We start from the raw sequence: 20084 nt of genomic DNA, 5'->3' as shown, positions 1-20084 counted from the left end.
ATTAATCGTAAAAGTATTGAATATTCGGAAGATAAACGATAGGAAAGAAAGCCGAGAATGCAGGAGCATCGGCAGGCGCCTTATCTTTCTTAAAGGCAAACCTGTCGATTCGAATGCAACGCGGTACGCGAATAAATGGTAGAAGGAGCCGTGAACTTCGATTTTTCATCGATAAAATTCATAGTTGATTTATGCCAGCCGGCTTTATTGCGAGTTCTCGGGAATAAGGGAGATGGGCCGTAGGTTATAAGAGTTCGAGACACGCGCGAGTCTTCTCTCGATAAAACCGTCGATATTTGCGTGTACAGTGCATTCCTCGTATAATTCAACTTGCATTCTCGCCGATTACGTGACACCCATTGCTGATCCTATTCGCAATGAAAACTATAGGATTCTCTACAATGGGAAAAGAATCTAAGAATAAGAAAACGGACGAACAACGGCCGTGCGACCGGTTCTTATCGATTTTCTAAGGAACTTGCTAACTGTAAACGTGCAAGTTTCCAGGCTCTGTCTGGCCCGTTGAATCTCACAGAGTGTTAATTGCTAAGATACTTTCATCGATTGGTAATTCGTAATGCTGCCGACGAGCCAGAACAAAGTGGCACAGAGTGCTCTGAAAATTACGGTCGCCTTGTTCGAGCTCATTAACTTGGAGCTGGCAAGTCGTTAGATACCGTAGGAAGAAAGTTGCCCGTAGACTTGTACAACTACCTTCTCGTATAACAAATTTACTAAAACTCCGCTCGTCTACCGACCTTACAGGTGCCGCTCTAAATCTGCACGGGACTTAACTTTTCCATAACAAACGACATTCGAATTCTCGTTAAGCGTGGAACGCGCGGATAAAAATATCGTTCGTTTGACAAACGTTTCCTAGATTTAGTCTCGAACGTGTTCACATTTGTAGTTTAAAGTAAATGCTAAACGAATCGTTTCGCGAGAATTTATGATCGATCGAAGGAAAGTCGAGCTTCGAACATTTGTCCGCGTGGAAAGCGAAAGAGTGCTATCACAAAATTGCACGCGCAGCATTGTTCCACGTAGCTGATAGTCAAACGACCATCGATCGCTTCGAGTTGCCGTTTCGTTCGTGCATAATTTAAACGGCGGCCGATTATCGCTAAACTTATTGACGATTAAAATATGAGACTCGTTCGAGTGTTCGAAGAAATTAAAATGAAAAATCTATGAAATGATAAATGATGTAAATGACGATATACGGATCTTTATATCCTTTGACGAAAACCGTTTGATGCACCGTTATAGATTCATAAAATTGCTATGACCAATTATCGATCGATTACTTTGAATAGGACTTTTTCCGCGTACTCTGTAGAAAATGATTCGCAACCTCGAGGAAACGTTATGTGCCGATAAAATTGCTAGGAAAGATTTTAAATTTGGGTTTAGCTTGACAGTGAGATAGGGTAATACTTACTTACAATTTGCTTCAAGGTCTAAGATTTAGGCTGTCCGCTCCAGTGCGATTGTTAAATCCACACGCTACACCGTATGGATGCAGTAATAAATAATAATAATAAAAAATTGCTTATTCGGCCATTCTGGTAGTTCTAACGTTAAATAGAAACCTTTGTCCGGTCTGATTCAGGTTTGTCTTTTTTACAACGCTCGAAGAGCAAGGAACGTAAAAAAGCGTTCATCCGTCACTTTATACACCGAGCACATTCGCGCGAGATTTTCAGTCCGAACGAAGAGACCGTTATACGCGAATTTAAATGCTTCTGTAAATAAGATAAAAGGCGAGAGGGATTACAGAGCAAAGTTATTTGTCTTAATAATCGCAAGTGGAATCTGCACCAAACGGTTAAACGAAGCGCTCTTCGTTGGTTCCTGTATCCTCTGCGCAATCCATCGCGATAAGTAAAAGAAAAAGACGATACTTACGCTCGAAATTATTCGAAAATTACCTATTTCTATTCTCGATGAAACGTCTCTTGATTGTAAAATTACCAACAAATCGAACTGCGACTTTGGACATTTCGAATTCTCTTGAAAATTCCCAAATATTCCTAACGTAGCGATTACACCTTTGATCATCGAACCTTCCTCGACTTAACAGCTATTTTTAAAAGACTCATTTTTTAATCCATCGGCTCGTCATCGTGCCCAATCGCGTCAAATGAAAATTCTCTCGATTAATCGCGAAATAAAATCAAGATGAGAAAGTCAACGAATATATACTTATCGTATCTTCCTCTCGTAATTTATCATATTACAAAAGGAAAAAAAAAAAAAGAAACGTTTCGATCGAAGGATCTTACCTGTTGGAGCGTGAAGAAGCTGCTCGGCTAGCGTCGAAAGGAATCCGTACGAAGCGACAATCGACTAGTCGTTAATCTTATACAAGATGTTGGAGTTGGAGGCATAAGGTTAAAAGGAGACGGGCGACGTTTCCGGTATCCGTGGTAACGGCAATTTCTACTCGGAAATTCCGGCGATCGTGGTCAGAGAGGAGCACGCACCACAGGCGAAGAGACAAGAGCATCGGCTTCCCATGAATTTACATTGGCAATGTGTTCTCGTCTCCATTTCGCGGCAGCTACCTAACGGATGCTTCTGTGTGATTTGCATAAAATGAGACCGGTGAGCGTTCGCGGTGTCTCCCCGAGGGACGTGTGCACGGGCACAGTACGCATAGCTGGACTTCAGAACTGTCCCTTCCATTATCGGAAAACGTGGTCCGGATTTAATACCGATAAGCCGGTTAATCGACCGGACCACGTCGATGCGTTAACGTTACACGGAAATTAACTTAAAACTTCAAAAACCATCCTGTCGTTGCCATTCTCTTTCCATTCGTTCGTGAAGGATGAAAAATAAGAGCGATCGGTAGGCGACACAGGTTCCATTCGACTCGCCGACAGATCGCTGGAATAATCGAAACGAACCAGTGTTGATTAACAGATATATTGTGTCTATTAACAAATCGTTCGTTTGTCCTGTTTCTCTTTTTTTCTTTTTTAACTCGTAATCATACGAATCGCCAAGTATTTATTATTCTACAGGAATGTTACAGTCAGGCGTGAGGACAGAGTTCGGTGCACATCGATAAGGTGTTGGAGCGCAGCGAACGAGTTAGGAAATTCGCAGCACGACGCGCAACGTAACGAGTCATCTCTCGATGATATAATATTTCGAAGTGGAGGTTCGCTGGGTTCTCGATTCATAGAAAATTCAGTTCGCGCGGTAAACGTCGAAGCTCGTAAATCACAGGACCCGGGACCTCTTCTCTCGATGTGTGTCGTCCAACGAAAGTCGGGGATATGGTCGACGGGACGCGACGTCTTGACAGACAAAAGAACGGCAGACGGAGAAGAGCTCGCTCACCGAAATATCGTGTCCACCAGTAGGACCAGGCTGAATAAAATCACTCTCCTGTTGATGTTCCCGGTACCGCCGTGCTGCATCGCCGCAGGATGTTCACCTAGAAAGAAAGTCCGTTCACCGAGTTTGATCTGTCGCAACGATCCATCGCGTAGAACTAGGACACCGGGAGGAAGGAGAGAAAATTTCGTGAAAATTTCGAAAATTCCACCGGCAAATGAAATTTACATAACGACAGTAGCTGTTGGTTTAATTTCAAATCGCGATTATTTTTTCGTCCCGCGCGATTCCCCTGCGTTTCCGATTTGTTCGTTACCGGCTAACGAGAAAACTGTAACGAGTTACGCGAGTTACAACAATCGCCATCCAACGCCGTTCAAGGAATTACACGTACCTTAAACGACGTAGAATTCGTAAATTTCTCCTTAACACGAGCGTTCTTTCCTTTACCGCTTTCCTTTCCTTTATCCACGTATATCCTTGTTCATATTCGCATTCTTGCTTTCGTTTACCGCCAAACTATTCGTTCATTCACAAACTTTTGCATGCAACGAAGCGATCGAAAGTACTCCGGTGAAATTTCCTCCGGTAAACCTTTCGATAAGGGCCTTTCGTGAAACGTTCTTAAAGTGCGTCGACGATGCTTTGACGCTTCAACGGAATCTCGAGGGTTTGATGGAACGAAGCAGGTATTTTTGTTTATCCCGAGGAGAGGCCTCCCCTTCGAGATTTAATCGAGTGTATTTTATATATTTTATCCTCACCGTTCAACACGTGAACCATCACATTTGCCGGAGCAACTTTGCTCGAGACGCACGTGTAATTCCCGCTGTCATCGAGTTGAGCACGCGTTATTAGCAGCTTGCTAGTGGTCCCGTTCTTACCTTTCTCCGTTTCCAGGGAAACGCCACCCCTGCCAAAGGTAAAGACGTTATTACACACGAATTCCGATAACCGATCTAATATCGATGCTGTCTCGTGTTTTGACCGATGTTTGCTTTCGCAGCTACCGACTCGATTCGCCGCGTAATCGAGACGGTCGTGCAATTATAGCCGCCTTTATTTTTTTTTTTTTTACCATTTATTTCTTCCCTTTTTCCTCTCTTTAATCGCGCTCGACAGACACCGAAGAAGAATAAACGAAAGTTGATATTAAGATGGGACGCACCTTGGACCATCGAAATCGATCACCGCACCGGCATGGTACCAAGTCACGTTACTCGGAGGAATATCTTGCACGTCCACGATGCAGATCAAGCTGATCGTGCTGCCCTTCTTCACGTAAATCTCTTCGGGCCCCGTGATCTTTGCCTGAACATCTAATATATCAAGACGATGAAGAGGAGCGGAAAATACGAGTCGACCAACTGTTTGACGCATGACAAATTAAGGGGTTCGCTGGTCGGTGAGTTTGTGTATAGATCCGGAGCGGAGATCCTGCTTTAGAAATTCACGACAAGACTTAACTGAAAGTCCGGACCGGATAACGTACATGAATAAAGAATCAATGAATAAAAGATACTCGCGAGTAAGTAAAATTTATTCATAGCTGTGCCGTTATTTTAGTCGATAAGTAGGATAACTAGCAGTCGAAGCAAAAGGTTGGATAGCCGTGCTCGCGCGACGACACTGAACGCTTTAAGGAAGGCGATATTTGTTACCGGAGAGAAAGATTTAAACGTTAATTAGAACACGGCCTCGTGAAAATGCGATTCAAGCTGTACAAGATTACGCAAAGTAGGCGGCTTCCGTGTCTCCGATCCCTTGAAAAGTTTCGTTCAACGAAACCGTGGGCGAGCGTTAAATTTTCTGCTCGCCAAACGAGCGAACGAACGAACGAACGAACGGACGAACAGCTCGTCCCAAATAGAACATTTTCCACGGAAAATGAAGCTAAGCGTCTAGCGTGGATATCGAGTAAGGGGGTCCGAAGAAGCGACAGAAACTCACCCAAAACTTTCAAAGTAACCGCTCTATATATCTTGGGTTCTGTATTAACTTGACACTCGTAAATGCCGGCATCCCGTGGTTGCACGTAATCTATTCGCAGATTCCAGTCGTCGCGCTCCGGATTGCCGACTATCGTAAATCTTGCGTCGCTCGTATAAGTCACTGACATGGATGTTAAGATGTGTAAGTCCCTTTTTCGAATCCATGACACCTGGGACAAATACCGAATGAGATATGGAATATTTTGCTGGCCGTTAACTAGCCGTGATATCGAGTCTCTTTTACATGCCTCTACCCCCCGTGAAATATGCACGTCGTCACGTTCCACGCTGTCGAGTTACGCTCCCTGTTTCTCTCGCGTTTCGATACGATCTGACAAATTCGTTATTGGAAAGCTAACTGACTGCGTTCAAAGGCGATATAAACGAGTTAAGATCGCTTGGAAAAAGAAAGAATTTTTCGCGATAAGAAGTAGGTAAATGGTTGTAGCGCAAAAAGAAGCTCGAAGAGAGAAGCACTTATACCGCAACGCGCTAATCGTTTATCCATTAACCAAGGAAATTAGGAAAGCATTCGTAAATTCAAGAACACGTTGCGCGAAAGCGTCACTTTACATTCCAGTTAACGTACCAGAACTACGATACCTTCTTCCATTAATTAAATTAAATTAAATATTTACATATTCTTTCTTTTTATCTCGATCCATTTAAAAGATTTCAATCGAGAATTTCATATTGCTCTGGCAGTTTGCTTCTCGCGATTTACGATTACTGCAATTTCTACGGTATACGATCTTAAACGGCTCTTGTAACTTAAATATTTACCAGAGCATTGTATCCTAAATTTCTAGTACTTCCTACGTTCCAAGTATATACGGAAATATAGTTTCGACTATCTCGGTGTAATTCCAAATAGCACGTGATCCTAATTCGCAAAGTAGCGGTAACATTGTTCTTGCAATGATCTACCAATTATTACGAGTCGAAATGAAAATTATAATTAATTCTATTTGGTTGTTTCTTAAATTGAATTAATTCTAATTTCATTAATTTTGATTGATTTTCTTTGAAACATACGAAAGAAAGAATTCTTTTACTTTCTTTATTTTTTAAAACTTCGAACAAAACTATATATATATATCTTACGGTGTGTAAATAGAGCAACGTAATCTCGTGAAAATCTAAGTAAACGTTTATTCGCGAAGCAATGTTGTTTTCTTCGAATTTGATTCGCTATTATTTCTAAAGTTTCTAACGTAATTGCGAAGCGTGCAATGTGACACTACTATTCAAAGAAACGTGAAACTCACGGTTCTGTTCCCCAAGTTCTTAACACGACACAACAGCACAACAGTTTGTCCAACAACGGTGGTCACTTTTTGGGATGAGTCTTTATAAAAATACGTCCTCTTCGTTCCTCGTTGCGAGCGTTCCCCTTTATCGGGCTTTTCCCCATCGAATCGTTGCACCGCTAAAATTCAGGTATCACGCTTGAACCATCGGAAAGCTTTGCCCTTTCGTTTACGAACTTCTATATTCAGCTTTTTAAATCAAACGACCCAAAGATTAAAGCGTCTGACGCTAGCCAATTTTTACATACTGGAACCTATTTGCTTAATAAATCCCACAGGCAATTCTTTTCATCAAGAAAAATTTTTAAATACCGAATAATCGAAGAATCATCTTTTCAAAGTATCCTTCGTTGCCTCGTTCATCGTAACTCGCAACATTACGTATGATTCTAATAAAAAAGAGATTGTAAAAATTGAATGGAAATATTAATGATCATAATAATATATAATTCTTTAATTTATCAAATCTATCATCGATCGTATTAATTATTACTATTGATTCACAGCAATCTGCGATCAACGAAGATTTGCGTTTTTTTTTTTTTTTTTTTTTTTTTTTGTAATTGTACACTGAGACTAATTGTACCTAAGTTGCGGTGACCGGAAGGCGATTCTGCGTGTAACAGGTATCCGATTCCAAGCAATATAAGGGCCATGCCATGGAACGGTGCCATTTTTTTACGTACGAGACTCTTTCATCTTCATTCGTCGCTCTTTCTGTTTGCCTAAAGTTTTAACGAGTCTCCAAGAACCATCGATGATCTGTCGGTCATCACTCGATCGTTACAATTCTTCGTCCTCCATCTCCTGAAGAATTTCTTCGAGGTAGTCATGTAACCGACGCTTTTACTTCTTGCAAGTAATAAATGAACTAAATTTTCACCCACATAATTCATAAATGCTTCGATTCCATCACAAGATAACGATTACTGTAATCTTATATGTTTCTTTAATGATTTTATAATCTAAATCGTTAAGATAAGAAAGATCTCGATCAAAGAAGAAAAGAAGAAAAAGAGCTGCACGTATTCAATGAGAAGATAATCTTAAATAAGTTCAAAATAAACTTCTTATCTCGATGATAACAGTGGGTTTATTGATGGAAAAAGGCGCGACGTTTAATATCCTTGTCTTTATTCAAGAAACAATGCAAAATGAAAAACGTAAAGAAAACTTGTTAGCTTGGCTACTTTCCGACGCTCGATCATCGGAGATTCAACGACGGAACAGCTTCAAGAACAGCGCGCTTCGATAGCGTTCCAAATACTGAAAGCTGCTCCTGCTCGAGGAAACGAAAAAGCTAAAATCAGGGTGCAGTGGCGCCTCGCGATGCTCCCGATATTTGCGATTGCGCCAACAACTCGATCCATTCTTATAATCTCTATCTAAAACGTCCTATTTATCCTTTAATTATGAAAAAAGTTTAGCTTTTACCAAAATTAAATACGTTTAAAAATCGCATATCCTAGGAAATCCTTAAAAATTCAGGAAAATAAGGGATATGATATTGAATTAAAATTATTTTATAGGATTAAAAATAATATATCGCACTTCAATGATTTAATAATTGTTTAACAGAAATACAGGCACTGACCGTTCAATGTGCAAGTGTCAACATGAAAGATAATTATATACATACATGTATAAAGATACATTTTAAATTTTTCCAATAAAGAAAAAGGAATACCATATATATGATTTTCATTCAACGCAAATATTACATACATATTAGGTAATAAAATATAGTCTGAATTTTCTTACTGTTTTGCATTAACAGGTACGTATATACTTACATACTAGAATAAACTTTTTATAATAGAAAACATGATAAAATTTACATATTATAACGACACTCCTTTACTAATAGGATATAAACGTATAAAAATATCCAATAATTTAGTGATAACATACTACTGAGCAGAATAAAATTTTATATACATGTATTATGTATATTCAATATATACCATAGAAATCTAATTCCTAGAGAAATCACCTTTTGTACCACCAGTCTTCGAAACCAATTCGATATCGGATATTTTCATCGATTTCGGAGAAGCCGCGTATTTGCACATATCATAAATTGTTAAAGCCGCGATACTCACAGCTGTTAAAGCTTCCATCTCTACGCCAGTTTTACCAGTACACCTAACTTCCGCTTTAATCTCTATGCAATGTAATTCTTCGTTTAAACGCAAAAATACATTTGCATAAGATAACTGAAGTGGATGACATAATGGTATTAAATCAGAAGTACGTTTTGCTGCCATAATACCCGCTAATTGTGCTACGGACAATACATCGCCTTTTTTTACATTATTTTCAGCTATCAATTTGCTTATTGTTGAATTAACTTGTACAATTCCTCTTGCTATTGCAACGCGTTTAGTTTCGTTTTTCGAACCAACGTCTACCATGCTTGCTTTGCCACTTTGATCCACGTGCGACAGAGACGAAAATACTCTTGCATTTGTACCATTTTTAAACTGTGGTCTCACGTAATCCATTAAATACTGCCGCGGTATATTATTTTGTAAATTTTTATATCTTCTCAGGTGTACATATTTCTTTGTAACTGTAAGTACAAATGTAAAGTTAAACGTATGGTAGTTTTGAAACTGCGTTATTAATAGCAAAAACATTGAGCGATAACGTTTGTGCGAATAGTATCGATACATTATTTTATATAAACTTAAAATTCCCGTAATAATAGATTAACCCCCAATCAGAATCATTGGCCTGTTTTCCATGCGGGATAGATTCAACATTCCTGAAACACATACATTGTCGAAAACATATAAACGTTATCGCTTTACACCTAGATTAATATTTTATGACAAGATAATCTTTCATCGCTTAATCCTACATCAATCATATGGATTAAAGATAAAACTTAATACCTGCATGTTGCTTCTTTTTACGCCATACTGCTTCTCCAATCATTTCTTTTAAAACATCGTCAGACGCTCCGCTACGTAACGCATCCCGAAGAGATACTTCCCCTTTTCCCTCGAATAAACAGACTTTTAAATTTCCATCTGCTGTTATTCTTAACCGATTACACGAGTTACAAAAATGGTCACTCATTGATGTAATAAATCCAATTTGTCCTGTAAATCCAGGTACAAAGTATGCCTATTACAAAAAGATAAATTATGCTTTTACCAACAGATATATAAATTAAACAATGAACTTATATAATCTTTTAAATTACACACTTTAGATGTATCATTGTACTCGTTTGGAAGACGTTGCAAATCAGGATATGTATCTCTAATAAGATTTTTCATGGCCTCGAAAGAAACCATTTTATTCTCTTTCCACTCATTACCTTGGAAAGGCATATACTCGATGAAACGTACATCAATCGGACGATCTTTTGTTAGATTAACAAAATCAATTATCTCGTCATCGTTAGAACCTTTCATTACCACACAATTTATCTATGATTTATTTTATATAAATTTTTATATAGCTTTAATAATAGATAGACACAAACTTTTGTTTAATTCTTTCTCACCTTTACTGGGTTGTAACCTAATTGAATAGCAAGATCAATTGCAGTCATAACTCTAGACCATCCCTTTCTACGGGTAAATTGTTCAAAACGATTTTCTCTTAAAGTATCTAATGAAATATTTATCGCATCTAACCCAGCGTGTTGAAGTGATGGTAACTGGCGTGTTAATGTCAATCCATTAGTAGTAATTGCAATTTGTTTTAGATTAGGCAATTGTTTTAATCCAGCTATAATAATTATTTTTACTCAATAAGAAAGTTCAATATGTGATACATATTGAATGTAAGAATATTTACCAATAATATCCACAATGTCTTTCCTAACGGTTGGTTCACCACCAGTTAAACGTATCTTATTTACACCTTCATTTACAAATAATTCAGCTATTTTAATTATTTCATCTGTTTTTAAAATACCATCATTTTTTGTCAACTTAACTCCTTCTGCCGGCATACAATATAAGCCTGTAATAAACGTAACATCTCATAAAAACATTTCAATTAAAGCAGTGAATATGATTTGATGAATACTCACATCGAAGATTACAACGTTCAGTAATAGAAATACGTAAATATGTATGACGTCTTCCAAATGAGTCTGTGAGTATATCATTGTTATCTGTTTTATTTAACAATTCTCTAAATCGCTGCACCTATAATAAAATAGGAAATATAGTGATGCAATTCTTTCACCATTTCATTTATTGTAATATAACGCAATAATCTGAAATATATATGTACTACCCATGAACAAATATGTTTCTTTCACAAATAAAAACATACTCACTCTACGTGAAACATTAGATGACACATATGTTTCAGTGGATGAATACACAGCACCGAGAATCGATTTCACAGTATTAATTTTACGAAACATTTAAGTAATATATCTTCTCAAAAAGTACAATGATCTATAACCTCTGTGTTTAGTAGAAAATATTTTAATTTTCTACATAAGGAATAAAAAAATTATATAATTCCAGAAATTCCAAGATGGGCGACGTATTCACGTTATCTCTTTAGTGATTTCATTAGAACAATATTATATGTTCTAGCTATGCAAGTATTTATCCTCAGAACAGTAGAAAACATCTTCAATAGCATTCAATTTGACGAAATCTATCATCGTGATAACAAATATTAATCCTACGATATGATTCGAATTACTTTGCCGCCTTTGTTCATTTCAACCAATCATGATACACTTTATATAACCATTGCATATATTTTCTAGAATCTTTCACACATACGAAGTTTGACAGTTTAGCGTTGACTAGTTTGTACATAATCAATTATACGGTACGTGTAACCTGTCAAGAAATGAAATGTTATCTAAGCTATTAGAGGAATAAATTTCAGGAGACATGTCTTTATTTCCAGCTTATTCAAGTGAATCGAATAAATCTTCGATATCCAATGAATCGAAGAATTTTACAAAAGGTTAATTAAATACTTTATATATCAATGTCAATTATAAAATTGGTTATAATATGATAATTATTTTTAATTATAGAAAATGAGACAACTAGTTGGTTATACAATTCCAGTTACTTAGAACAAATTTCATCTAAGAATCTTGTCAACTATTCTTCTGAATCTTCGGATGAGACTACAAATGAAACTTCTTATTTACATAAACAAGAAACTATACATACTACCGCTTTAAAGAATCAGAAGCCTATATCTGGAGAAAGAAGAACATCTAAACATATAAAGAAAAAGAAAAAGGATAAAAAAAAATATGCATATGGGGAACGTGAATATGAGAAAGATGTAGAAAATGTGTATTTTGAAGATAAGTACAGAGACAAGGGAAATAATAGTATAAATACACTTTACTCTAGTACCAAATCGTATTATGATATTAAAATAAATTCCCTTGGTTTTATTCCTTATAAAAAATCAAAAAAAGATAGTTATGAGAGATATTATGTAAAAAACATTGATTATATAGAAAAACATAAAAAGAAAGATACTATTATCAGAAAAGAATCTATCACTAATTCATCGAAAGAAGAGCAATCTACTCCTTCATGGTACATTAAGTTAGAAGAATTGCAGAAAGCTAAAACTAAAGAATATAATGAAAAATTGACAAATGATCCAAATGATATTCAATTATGGATTGAATATATAGAATTTCAGGTATATTATATTTGTATCTACTAAGAATTATTAAGACTTCTTGCATAAATATTTTATTTCACATTTGCAGGATACATTAGGATATTTTCAACAATATCAAGCTGCAAAGGATGTTCATAGAGTAACAACATTAAAAAAATTGTCTATAGTTGAAAAAGCCTTGGAAAAAAATATAGAATGTACAAATTTATTAAAATTAAAGTTATCTTTCATGGGAGAACTTTTGCCTGCTGATGAATTTTCAAAGCAACTTGAAGTCCTAGTTAACAAAGATACAGGAAATATTATTTTATGGCAAGAATTTATTATGACTACACAAGCTTCAGTAGCAATGTGTACAGTACCAAAAGTTTTAGATTTATATTCAAAATGTTTCTGTATTTTAAAGCAAAAAGCTAGAACAAATCCTCGAGTATATGACGAACGATTATTACGTATGTAAAAAGTCGTAAATTATTTTATTTTTCTAATATATTGAGTAAAATGATAATGTCTAACTTATCATTTTATTATGAATAGAAATATTGTACTGGTGTCTAACGTTTTTACGACATACTGGACTTTGGGAACAAATGTGGGAAACAATACGTTTGAATCTTATTCTGAATCTTAGCTTAGATAAAGACAGTCTATCCTTTAAAAAAACAATAGATGAGAAGAAATTAAGTGAGTTACTAATTAATAAAAAGATATTATTTATTCCCTACATATTTATTAGCGTTATCCAATTACAGTTGGAATGGAGGAAGTAATATTGATGTCAAGATTACCACTCAATCAATTATGGCAAAGAACAGAATCATTAAGAGAGAATTGCCATTGGATTAGCGTCAATAGAAGTGAATTAGACTTAGTTGGTGATTCTCGAAGATTTGTTTTACCCGACGATGTCGCAGATTTTGTTCATCCAATACTTTCAAGAAATTTGAGTTTTCGAATGGCGATTCATACATTACTTTTACTTAAAGTACCACTATTACCTACTCGGAACTATATGTTAAAAGTATGTCTGTATATATACAACGCGGACCAATTAGTAATTAATTTCCCACATTAAAATATTTGATATATATTGTTTTATTGATGTTCCAATAGTACTTATTATATACTTTGCTTATTTACAGATGTTAACATTAGAAGAACTTGATTGGGGTGTAGAAACCTCAGAAGTGTTGCTTCCATTTTTTTATCCTATGGTAGGTGAAATGACTGGTTGTAATGAAAGAAGGGAACTATTAAAGGGCATACTTGAAGGACGTTTAACGTCAGGTCCTCAGTACCTTACGTTTCATCCTGCACAAGAATCATATTTGGATTTTATACGCGATATATTTTTTACAATCGCTGAAAATTTACCTCCTCTGCAACGTACAAGTATATATGTTTGGTGGTTAAGATTTGAAAGATTGCTCATTTTTCTTCAAAAAGATGATCTATTAAAACATGATAACAAGTAAGATTTATCTCGTATTATTTTATATAAGTAGAAAAATTCGAGGGCTTATGTGTTTATATTTTACAGACGAAAAAAATTAAAAACAATATTAAAGGAATTCTTAAAAAAGGACGAAAATAGGAATAATTTACATTTTTATAGGGAATATGCATTGATAGAAAAAGAAATAGGAAAATTTGATAATTGCGTAAATGTTTTACAGACAGCCATTCAATCTCAAACTGCATGTCCTTCTGAAATTCATAATCCTGAAGAAAAATCAGCACTTCTAAGTTTGTATCGGACATTTATTGAAACTTTACTTAATTCAGAAACATATAAGGAAACACATAAAACACAGATATTAAATATTATGAGACAAATAATACCCGAAACAAATGGGAACCAGTTGCTACAAGTGGAACAATATTTAGAAAATTGCATACAAAATTTTTTACAAGAAGTTCCTTCAGAAAATGAAGAAAATACATATTTTTTACCAAACATCAAATGTGATACAATTGTTTGCTATGCGTATTTGCTATATGTACGAGATTCCGATATTAATAGAATAACTAGCATGTTTAGAAGCTGTATAAATCATTACAAAGACAGCCATTCTTTACAGGTATTAAGCCTCATTTCTTTGTTTTTTATAATACAGATTGTATTATATATTTAACGTATTTTATGTTTCAGGAAATATTACGGGAAAGTCAAATAGCGCTTTTGCAGTTACATTATAAACGGATTCAACATGAAAGTCTCCTAAAGTCAGAAGTAGATGATATGATAAAATTATATCCAAATAACTTTTTTGCCCTTTCAGTATTTGCATGTATTGAGGTATACATAATAATAAAAATAATTTTTATATTATGGCACAAAATATTTTAATTATAATATTTATTTGACAGAGTGAATTGCCTCTTTGGAAAAGCAACAGTCGTGTGACAAAACTCCAATTATGGAAAGCATTTGCTATGTGTTTAGCAAGTCGGAAACGTATTCATTCTTTACAAGAGCTTAAAGATTATGTTAGTATGAACGCAGCAATTAATAAATTACTATATTTTCATCAAACACTTGCAAGGTATGTCTCTAAATAATCTATGTCAATTTGTTATATAACATTTAAGAAAATTAAAAACAAATATTACATTTACAGGATACCAACAATTAAAAATTGCCCCCTGTTATGGAGATTATATATGCTACTTCTTAGGGAATATAATCTGTGTGAAAAAAAAGGAGAAGAAGTATACCATGAAAGTGTTGCATTATGTCCTTGGGCTAGAAGCATCTACATTGATGCAGCCGAGGTTGCACCTCAAATTCTTACGCAAGTTCAAGACGTAATACGAGAAAAAGAATTAAGAATGCATGTTACCCCAGAAGAATTGGACGTCTTACGCGGTTAATGTTAATGTATGGATATGTAAATATTTTATACTTAGTTAATCATTTATGTAAATAATATTTCTTTATAATGTGTATATATATATACGTAAAAATAAAAATCCTATAAAAAATATACGTTATTAATTTTATGAAAGATATAAATTTTATAATTATACAAAGTATCAATTTACAACACTTACTAAAGGCATACAAAAACATAATTGTATACATATGTTGAAATGATATTAGATTGTGGTTATAAGTTCATTGGGAAATACATAAGTGATAAATAAATATTAATGGTTCTATGATGATTATTCTTATACAATAGCAAAGGTGTAATATAATACAGAATAGTAATTAATAGATACAATTAATAATTCAATTTATTCGAGTACTGCAATCGTGAGTAAAAATTTAGGTTAAAGTAATTGTTATTGTAATAATTATTGTAATAATAATTATATGTTATTTTATCAGTGCTATTCACAAATATAAAATTTCTCTCATTTTGTCAATTAATCATAATCAGAAAAAGCTGAAATTCAAAATATAAAATGTTTGATCTGTCATTTTATAATCTTTTTGGTGTCAATCAATTATTTTGAGATTCTTTATTTATTCATAAAATTTCATAGTATATAAAAGCATCAAAGAATTTTTGTTCAAAAACTGAATCTATTTCTTCATACACAATATGGATTTGAAAGCTGTTGTTGTTCCGGGTGAGGCACCAGAATCTGATGATGACTCTGCAAGCATTGTCACTGTATGTTATTTTTACATTATACATCATCACATATAAAGTATCTATTATGTATTATAAAAAAGAGGAAGATATGAATTATGATATTCTATACAGGGTATGGGATTTCCTTTTATAAGAGCTCCTAATTATTGTGGTACGATTATTTCTGGCGAAGCTCCAGAATCTGATGATGGTAAGATTTTGTATTTGATAATACGAAAGATATTTATAATATAAACAATAAACTCGTTTTATAGTAGCATTTTTTCTAATCTAATCTCATCTAATATTTATTAGATGGAACAAGTATAAGTAGTATTAGTGGAGCAGTTGATGCTATGACATGTATGCCAGAAGTGAAAATACCAAAATCAAAAAAATGTTCTATAAAATACAATAGTCTGCTTCATAAAAAATTACGTAAGTTTAAATATTAGATTAAAAAAAATTAAGCGAGCATATTTTTGTCAATATCATTTTATTAATACTGCTGTAATACAATATGCACTGCTATTACTAAAATATTATATAATAATTTTAATGCAGAAAAATCTGTAATAACATAATCATCAGAATAATGTAAATTTTTATTAGACTCAAGCTTACTTTGTTTCAGCTAGAAGTTTAATTATTTAGAACATTTATTTCTGTATATTTTATACATATAAATAATATACAATATCTAATTTACTCAAGAAAAAATGTTTAATACTTCAATTGACATTTCATAATAAAATAGATGAATGCAATGGAACATTGGATAAAGACCTTATACAAATGGTTGATGGAACAATTGGTAATGCCACTCAGGAATTATCAACTGTTAATAAGCAACTGCTAAGGAGTGAACTTATTCTTCAAGAGGCTGTGTCTCAATTACGTAGTGCCGGCAATCGAGTGAGGGATACATCCAATGTATTACATCAACTCATAGATGGAAATTTTATATCCTCTATTAAAACCTAATTTATGTAAATATATCTTGTTATATATAATTGTTATTCAAATATGTAATGGACATGACAATATAATAATAATAACAATAATAATAGCAATATTGCCTTAGTATAATGTGTTAATTATCAATATTAAAAAATCATTATTTTTAAAGGACATGATGAGTGGGTCATTATTGAGCATCAATTGTTTTCTTTAATTGGCAGTTCTATTAAATATATCAACTATTTTCTAATACGTCTTAAAATTTAGGTAAAATATTACTTTGTTCAATATCTCATAAAGAAATACCATTAGAAATTACAGAACAAATTTATAATTACTGACACATTTGGATGCTATTAATTATTAATATGTCTATGCTGATCGTTGCACTTTAAATATCCAAATGACAGTAAATGTAAACATTATTTTGTAGTATACAGATGTTAAGGTATATATCAAAGAATGTCACGATGTTCTGTTTACAGTGTTTCTGCAAAGAATAAACATAAGCATTGAACTATTTTTTCTTAAGATTTAAAATAAATATCACTATATAAATGTTGAATAACATATCTTTGAACGTCACAAAGTTCGTTTCATTTTTGTAACAAGTATAGATATAATGACAAATTTTATTTTAATGCAATAATATTTTGCGTATGCATAATCTTTTCAGAAACACCTGCACATTTTCTTTTCTTTTTCTGCAGTTTTTCTTATCAAATGCATAACTTTGGTATCAAAGAGCTGATATTGGTTTTTCCTATTACCACGCTAAATTTAGTGTACAATGAATTGATGATTATAATGGGGATGCATTCTTTCTCTATAAATTCAGTCTTAAACATTTCATCAATCTTCGTTGAACTAAACCTTGGTATAATATATCTACATACAAAAGTTCATAAACCAAACATGTCGTCTTTTTGCTAATACTGATATGACAACATCGTGACGGAATGTTTTCTTTGACATGATATTTCTATATAGCTTTTGTTTATGTAGTACATTCAGATTATTTAATGGCTAAATTGCATGTGTTTAACTATGCATGTGTATTTTAAGACCTCATTTTGCATTAAAGCAATTCCTTATGTCATATTCTACAAAATATATAACACTAGAAAGGCATATATATACTATAAACCTATATAAAGTTAAAAAATCAAGAAAACAAGTTACTATTAACAAAATATAAAACTATGCATTATTACGGTATTAACTTATAGCGTGGACAAGCATCAACTTTCCGTATATTTCTTTTTTGCTAATAAATTTAAATGTTCACATATTTAGTAAATACTTGCAAATATCTCAGAAATAAGCTTTGACTACCTGTCGAAAATAGGAACTCAATAGTTCCTATACATGTTTCTTCACCATTACATCTTTCAAAATGTTGCATAGAAGAATCTCAAATTTTCATTGACAATGTAAACATTCAGTTTTCATGAACAATATGATGGTAATAGATAGCGTAGAAAACTTTCACGCTATAAATGTGATGGGCTCAATTCCAGAAAAGGATCAAAGTTTGTTGTAGTTGGCGACCTTTATAAAATATGCGACGTCGCACTCGATACATATTAGCCAATGTGAGGGCGCCCACCCCCCACATGGCCTACGCTCGCTCTATTTCTCCACCACTTGCACACATCTGAAGAACATCGAGGGATCCTTGTGCTTGCCGTTTTTCAGCTAAGAATCTGCCTGAAGCTTCTTTTAATTGCTCAAGGAAAATTCTGAAATGATTTACAAAATTAAATGGTATTATATTATATTACATTTCATAATATCTTGAATTAATTTTTAAATATACTTACATATTGCCAGACACTATATCAGCCACACTATCTGGATCCATATCACTGAGCAATTCTAAATTATGTCCATCAAGCAATGATATATGTGATGGATCACCGTGCAATGATGAGACTAAAGCCTCTATTGGTGGTCGACGCCTTCTAATTTCCTCTCTTCTTTGTCCACCTTCTATATTATCTACATCATCAACAACGATGTAACGAGAAGCAGCTTTACCACTTCCTGCTGCCACCCACTTTTGATCTCCATATAGAACCATTAAACTAGTATTTCTTTCTAATGTTGCAAAATATTCTTCATCATCTACCTCAGTACCTAGCATGAAAACAGTATTAAAAATTTATACGATTAGCAATAAAGATGTTCCCTTACCATCTTGTTCCAGGACAATTGTTAGTTCTGCATCTAAAGGTAAAGACAAGCGGTTTCTAGCAATACTGGTTAATTCTTTTAAAGAAGAAGCAGTGATTCCCTTTCGTTTTTCTCGAGTATGATCGACAATTTTGTACGGATTTCCTAATCCTTGCGAAATTCCCGCTGTTTCTGACATATTGCTTTAAATAAAAGAACAATCTGAAAACTGCTCACAAATAAGTTTGTTTGGTTTTGTACTTTCTTTGTTCGATCAAATGTCGATCGAATGCATAAAATTTATGTCATCAAAAGTTGACTTCCTTCAAAAAAATTGACCACTTCTAAGGCCTGATTATCGTTGCACATTGGTTTATCAATGCAACCGATTATCTTTAAATGAAATCGTAACACGAGATACGCATTCACTCGATTAGTGGGTGTCACTAATGTTTATTAAATTTTTTGTTAGAAAAACGTTTGCAGAATACTTAAAACACTGGATACATGCCGATAATTTGGGTGTAAATTTGTAAAGTTGGAAGATAAGTAAGAAAGGGCAGTGTTTTGGATTGCATTGGATTGTTGATTTTACAAAGGCTTTTATTACGGTTATTAGCAATTCACATACACAGATATATAAAACTTGAAAGGCGTAAGATGAATTCCTTTCGAGTGACTGAACTGACCGTATGTCAACTCAACACTGGGTCAATGGTGCAACTACCCCTCCTATTTATATTCTCTGTAGACTACTGCGTATGGTATGTCCAAGAGACACCCACCATGGTATTCCCTCCCAACATGGCACCCACACAGAAATCAATAACCTACCCCACTCTGGTATTCATTTTTTTATTATCGCTAAATGAATTGTTTACATTGCAACATCGTAATATTCTCATTGATAATGCAATGTAATATATTTCAATGAAAGAACATAAATCGATTTATTATTTATTTTTTATATTTATTTCTTTATTTTTATTTTATTCTTTATTATAAAGTTATACATTTAAGGACGAATTATTTTAAATGTATGAATGACTAGAAATTAATAAAGAAATAGTTTT

The 20084-nt window shown here is 33.9% G+C and overlaps 5 protein-coding genes across 8 annotated transcripts; 2 read left to right on the top strand and 3 right to left on the bottom strand.

Moving 5' to 3' along the window:
• Positions 1 to 2915: 2915 nt before the first annotated feature.
• Positions 2916 to 7672, bottom strand: LOC132907876 (immunoglobulin superfamily DCC subclass member 4-like). Its single transcript, XM_060961337.1, has 6 exons — positions 7236 to 7672; positions 6608 to 6768; positions 5299 to 5509; positions 4517 to 4667; positions 4113 to 4261; positions 2916 to 3448 (listed from the first exon to the last, which is right to left on the bottom strand). Exons 1-6 carry the CDS (start codon positions 7321 to 7323, stop codon positions 3348 to 3350), a joined length of 861 nt encoding a protein of 286 aa, XP_060817320.1. The 5' UTR covers positions 7324 to 7672; the 3' UTR covers positions 2916 to 3347.
• A 123-nt stretch (positions 7673 to 7795) lies between these two features.
• On the bottom strand, positions 7796 to 11091 carry LOC132907870 (molybdenum cofactor biosynthesis protein 1). 3 transcript variants are annotated; one of them, XM_060961323.1, is made up of 8 exons: positions 10953 to 11091; positions 10701 to 10818; positions 10463 to 10630; positions 10167 to 10393; positions 9865 to 10089; positions 9547 to 9781; positions 9323 to 9416; positions 9056 to 9221 (listed from the first exon to the last, which is right to left on the bottom strand). In XM_060961323.1, the coding sequence occupies exons 1-7, from the start codon at positions 11040 to 11042 to the stop codon at positions 9361 to 9363; spliced, it is 1119 nt and encodes a 372-aa protein (XP_060817306.1). In that variant the 5' UTR covers positions 11043 to 11091; the 3' UTR covers positions 9056 to 9221; positions 9323 to 9360. The 3 variants fall into 3 exon arrangements, with proteins under 3 accessions (XP_060817303.1, XP_060817306.1, XP_060817304.1); XM_060961321.1 differs by having other exon boundaries at positions 9339 to 9416; XM_060961320.1 differs by lacking the exon at positions 9323 to 9416 and having other exon boundaries at positions 7796 to 9221.
• Positions 11092 to 11417: 326 nt separating this feature from the next.
• On the top strand, positions 11418 to 15452 carry LOC132907864 (nuclear exosome regulator NRDE2). The gene is made up of 10 exons (XM_060961310.1): positions 11418 to 11605; positions 11679 to 12310; positions 12381 to 12744; positions 12830 to 12976; positions 13045 to 13313; positions 13435 to 13763; positions 13833 to 14373; positions 14445 to 14591; positions 14663 to 14838; positions 14914 to 15452. Exons 1-10 carry the CDS (start codon positions 11530 to 11532, stop codon positions 15164 to 15166), a joined length of 2934 nt encoding a protein of 977 aa, XP_060817293.1. The 5' UTR covers positions 11418 to 11529; the 3' UTR covers positions 15167 to 15452.
• LOC132907880 (uncharacterized) lies at positions 15389 to 16949 on the top strand. 2 transcript variants are annotated; one of them, XM_060961341.1, is made up of 5 exons: positions 15391 to 15551; positions 15736 to 15915; positions 16009 to 16087; positions 16192 to 16314; positions 16634 to 16949. In XM_060961341.1, exons 2-5 carry the CDS (start codon positions 15844 to 15846, stop codon positions 16858 to 16860), a joined length of 501 nt encoding a protein of 166 aa, XP_060817324.1. In that variant the 5' UTR covers positions 15391 to 15551; positions 15736 to 15843; the 3' UTR covers positions 16861 to 16949. The 2 variants fall into 2 exon arrangements, with proteins under 2 accessions (XP_060817325.1, XP_060817324.1); XM_060961342.1 differs by lacking the exon at positions 15736 to 15915 and having other exon boundaries at positions 15389 to 15551.
• Positions 16518 to 20003, bottom strand: LOC132907878 (DNA fragmentation factor subunit alpha-like). Its single transcript, XM_060961339.1, has 3 exons — positions 19033 to 20003; positions 18660 to 18975; positions 16518 to 18578 (listed from the first exon to the last, which is right to left on the bottom strand). Exons 1-3 carry the CDS (start codon positions 19208 to 19210, stop codon positions 18458 to 18460), a joined length of 615 nt encoding a protein of 204 aa, XP_060817322.1. The 5' UTR covers positions 19211 to 20003; the 3' UTR covers positions 16518 to 18457.
• Positions 20004 to 20084: the final 81 nt, after the last annotated feature.

The sequence above is a fragment of the Bombus pascuorum genome, chromosome 6 (genome assembly GCF_905332965.1).
Source record: "Bombus pascuorum chromosome 6, iyBomPasc1.1, whole genome shotgun sequence".
In the NCBI taxonomy this organism is placed as follows: Eukaryota; Metazoa; Arthropoda; class Insecta; order Hymenoptera; family Apidae; genus Bombus; species Bombus pascuorum.
The sequence above is the reverse complement of the archived record's forward strand: the minus strand, read 5'-3'. Positions and strand labels throughout refer to the sequence as shown.